Raw genomic sequence first — 4,802 nt, 5'->3', positions numbered from 1 at the left:
TTTTATTTTTCTTTGTTTACTCCTGCATATGGGGTTATCTCTACGTCAACAGATTTAATTTATGCTAACTGATTGATAAGCAGTTTTTCTCAAACTCACTTCAAAAACCCACCTGCAGATGGCCGTATTTGCAACAGTTTCACCTAAACCATCAGCTTGCACTGAAGTGCTGCAGCAACCACAGGAAAGACAGCCGAAAATAACTAAGTAAAACCATGGTATTGTGATTGGCGTCAGGAACGGACTGACGCAACAACGCCATGACAAATACAGCTGGACAGAAATCCTGCTCTAACCCGAGAATGCTGCGGGCCATTTAGGTCTTCATAGTCCTCTTGCACTCGTAACAAAAATTTCTCCCACAAAAAAGAAGAGTAAATAAAACTGTTACTTCAAAACTTTTCGTACAGATCAATACACAGACAGGTAGACAATGAAAAGTTTTATTTTTTAGTCTTCAGATACTTGAAGTTTCAACCACATTGCTATGAAAAAGAAAGCGGTGCACAAAAAGCCATACCATCCACCCATTAATTTTCCATGTTTTTAAATTCCATGACTGACAAATTATTGTATCTCAGAACAGCTTTTTTGTGTGTTCTAAAAATTGCTTGTAACAAAACAATGCTCCTAATTCCAGAGATTTAGCAATTTTGCTGTTTTACTTAGAGGTGTAAAACAGAAAGTACGGAACGTGATTTGGAAAGTTAATTTTAGGCTAAATCAGTACCAAAGCAGTAGAGCATTTTATGGCATGATCAAGCACGCATATCAGCAGTTTGTGGAATCAGTCTCTTCCTTCAGCAAGAAGAAAGTTTCAAAGAAATCAGTAAATTTCTCACTGGTCCTGTTTCAAGTCTTTGCCCACAAGCATTGAAGTGACTGGGTGCATAGAGGCTCTATGCTCCAGAAACGTTTTGACAGCCAGATCTCGACACTTGTCAAAACTGTAAAGGTCTCTGTAAAAGAGAAAAAAAAAAGAAAAAAAAGCAGTTACAAAAAGGGGAAAGCGAGTCTGAAGAGAAGCTTGTTCACAGTATACAGAAGATTCTGTATTGTATCACTTTGAAGCATAACATAAATGTACAATGTCAAATATTATACATGCCATTATACTAAAAAAGGACAACAGCATGAGCTCCTCCAATTTGGACATTACTTTTACCTGAACAAGGGTCGAGTAAACTTCATCCTGCCCTGATCTGTTGCCATTTTTAAAGCCAGAGGAATAGCTTCTTCCCACCTGGACTTGATGCACAGGCGCAGCCATCTGAAAAAGAAGTGGGGGGGGGAGGGGGGGTGAAGGAAGAATAAAACTTACACTTTTATTTTCATTTGCTGTGCTTAGTCATCTTATGATTTTGTTCCCATAAACACTCTGGGCAGTGCTGTGTCATCATAGGAATGAGATTCTAGCTAAGTTCAACATAAAATATTTAGTGTCCAACTAGTATGTTACAAAAGTGGACTTTTCTATAAAATAGGAAAAAAATTAAGAGTTTCTCCAAAATGGTCTGATTATTTTCTGCAGCTATGTATTTATTTTGTATTACAGCAGTGCCCAGTTGCATCACTCAGAATTAGAGGTGAATTATATAGCACTTGTCACATTTGACCATGTGATTTAAAAAACAAAACAACAAAAAAAACCCCCAAAACCTCTTTTGTTTTAAAAATAAGAAGAAATTGATCTTGTTATAAGAAGTAGTCACTATACTGTTTAAAATATTTTGTTCTGTTAATAAGAAATGAAGAACTCTAAGTAAGTTGAGGGGCAGAGTAACTGTCACTATTGCAAATGTATCAAAGTACATTACAGTAGCAAAATATGCATTACTTGAAGGTATTTGTACAGATTACTTATGTCCTTAACAATACCTTTTTCTAAGAAGTGATGTGTAAATACAAACCAGAAGAAATTGGAAGGGCACTAGAATCAGGCCGTTTAGCTAGAAGCATTTCCTACTTGTTTAGAAACTTCCTCTGATACTCACTTTTTTTTTGATGAGAGAAAAGCTTTGTGACAGCAAACATAAAATATGACAAAAAAAAGTTTCCAGATTGTGCTAAAAAAACACTGGCACTTCAGCAGAAGAACTGATTAGGTAGAAGACCTGTCCCTGACTAAGTTTTTTTGAAACATTTTTCAAGCATGTTTGAGTCAGAGAGGCTCGCTATTGTATTATCCAATACTGTCCCCAAACTAGGGGGGATTTGAGTTATCAGATCATCACGTTCCTTTGCCAGCATGACAGATTAAAATGAAGCACAGCTAATCCACTGCACTATTGTATTATCCAATACTGTCCCCAAACTAAAAGTTATCAGATCATCAGGTTCCTTTGCCAGCATGACAGATTAAAACGAAGCACAGCTAATCCACTGCTCACTTCCAGTTCTTCTACGAGACTGTACTTACCCAATTTGAAAGTAACAGAATACCACTCCAGTAAGCGTTCTTGCACATGCACTTACAAAAAAACCCCTAAAACAGCAATATAAAAGCCCCAAACCCTGCACCAGTTCTATACAACAGTATTTCTCAGACCACTTGTGAAGCAGGACAGTTTATCTCATGAAAGCATTTAAGATTAGAAAAATGCCCATACTAGAACAAACCTGAATCTTATTTCAGAATTATGGATGGCATTGAAGTCATACACTTGCTGCATTCGTTGGACATGTGACACTGGAAGAGGAGCCTGAAAATAGAAACTGCATAGTCTGAATAAGCCAGAGGCACACTTCAAGCCACATACTTCAGCAATAAACAGGTTCATTTCAAGAAGACTGATGCTTCAAAGGAATTAAAAACTTACCATGATAAATATTTGTATTTGCTCCTTTCACCTCTCACAGTATTAGGGAAGGAGCAAGGAATAAATGTTAGCAAATTCCCACATCCAGTACGACCAAAACATTAAAAACAAAATCTTTTCCTTCTGTTTTATTCATGGCTTATTTTGCTATAACATCAAATACAGACAAATTCAAGCACCTTATAGTTTTGTTTTTACCTTTCAATCCAAAATACTCTATATGTTAATTGTTAGCTGACGTAATCAGGGAGGCACAACTGAAGGTTTTAGTAACTATGTATGGTGAGAGTGGATTATTTTAGCAAAACTTTAAAGAAAATGGACATAAATTAATTCCAAAGTACACTGGGGCTTCTATGCCTGCTTTTGTGATACCAGAATCAAGTTACCCCCAGCATGCATTTACCTCCAGAAGCAACAGTGCCAGGAACTCAATCAACTGATGAGATGACATTTCCTTCAAGTCTGCTGAGCTGAATGAGCCCAAATCACTCTCCTTTGCCTAAAAGAGAATGGTTACTTCAGTTTTTAAGAGGTATTTCAAAGCACAATCAGGTGTAACTTTTTGTTCGGACATCTGTATTTGCTATCAAGCCACTCCACATGAAAGAGATACTGATTTGTATTTGTGCAGGTTGTTACAAGAAGGGGAAAGGAGGAACTTAAGCTACTGCCTGATGTTTGGTATTCACTTCAATTTTCACTTGTTTTCTTTCCAGTGACCTTCCTATCTCCACTGTCTTTCTGTTAAAGCTAAGTGAAAAATCAACTACTTTTTCTATAAAAAGTAACATTGAGGAGAAGAAAGTTAAAGATAACATAAAAGTACAGTGAAAAGCCACAGAGCTAACAAAAGGAAGGTATGCTGAATTCTCAAATACTTGTATGAGTTTTATGGTTAAAATTATGAGATAATTGTATGGTATTAATTACTTATTATGATTTATGTATTTCAGTTTTTGAAGAGAAATGCACACTAGAGCCAGTATAATGTACAGGAATTATTGCTAATACAACATAATCAGTAACCTAGAGATACTTTGGCATTTGTTTTTAAATCAAACCATAATATCAGGATTTCAAAAAGAATATTCTCAGTTTGGTTACTACGTAGATACAACAAAAAGGTGGCTCTGTGTGTGTGCCTCGTTAACACATGTACTGCACTTCACATACAGAAGTCAAATCCACAGACACTATGATGAAAGGCTAGTCTACGAAATACAAAATCCCTGGCAGCCATACTATCACCATAAATACATTCTCTCTCAGCAAATTACAGATTTCAGAAAAGAATGGCTCACTTTGTATAAAGAAAACTATCTTTTCAAGATACAGTGTTCTTTAACCACTCACTTTGATCCATCTTTGGCTCAAGGCAACGCAAGCATTCGCTAGTGTCTCATCATACCTGTCAAATATTAAAAACAAAGGATCACACTTTGGAAACACAAAAAGCTACTGTAATATTTTTAAAAGAATGCTTAGAGATGATTTTCAAATGGCTCCACATTTGCTTGTTATAGGCTCCAACTCAATATTGCAACACAATTTACAAAAGATCTATTATAATGAAATATATTTCAGTTGGAAGCACTTTGTGCATAGGTGACACTATCCTTTGATCCCACGCACACCTAAAACGATCAATACTTCTGAGCATATGTGGTCATACATCTATTATAGCTTTTAGCTGAAAAAAGAATATTGTTGTAACAAACTGCCAGAAAAAAATAATCTTTCCTGGCAACTTTCAAAGCAAAATTAAGTTCCATCAGAATAAAAATTTGAAAATATTAGCAGCATTTTTTCTTCCACGTATATTAATTTCTACATAGTACTAGGACATTTTCCAATAAAATGTTTGTGGAAAGACTTTCACAATATTTACAAACTGCTTCATGACTGTTTGGAAAGTCATATGCAATCTGGAAAAGGAAAAGATGAACTATAGAAGAATGCAGCTTACATAGGCTTCACTGG

The 4,802-nt window shown here is 35.8% G+C and overlaps 1 protein-coding gene across 1 annotated transcript in view; it reads right to left on the bottom strand.

Moving 5' to 3' along the window:
- Nucleotides 1-604: 604 nt before the first annotated feature.
- The window catches only part of LTA4H (leukotriene A4 hydrolase), a gene marked incomplete at its 5' end in the record, with an annotated part of 12,483 nt that continues 8,285 nt past the window's right edge, over nt 605-4,802 (bottom strand). Inside the window, 5 exon segments of the mRNA XM_010177478.1 lie at nt 605-959; nt 1,166-1,270; nt 2,620-2,702; nt 3,226-3,321; nt 4,176-4,302. Coding sequence (XP_010175780.1) covers nt 839-959; nt 1,166-1,270; nt 2,620-2,702; nt 3,226-3,321; nt 4,176-4,302 — 532 coding nt within the window.

Source organism: Antrostomus carolinensis, unplaced genomic scaffold (assembly GCF_000700745.2).
Source record: "Antrostomus carolinensis isolate BGI_N321 unplaced genomic scaffold, ASM70074v2 scaffold27281, whole genome shotgun sequence".
Classification (NCBI taxonomy): Eukaryota; Metazoa; Chordata; class Aves; order Caprimulgiformes; family Caprimulgidae; genus Antrostomus; species Antrostomus carolinensis.
Note: the sequence above shows the minus strand (reverse complement) of the source record. Positions and strands in the feature narration are given on the sequence as shown.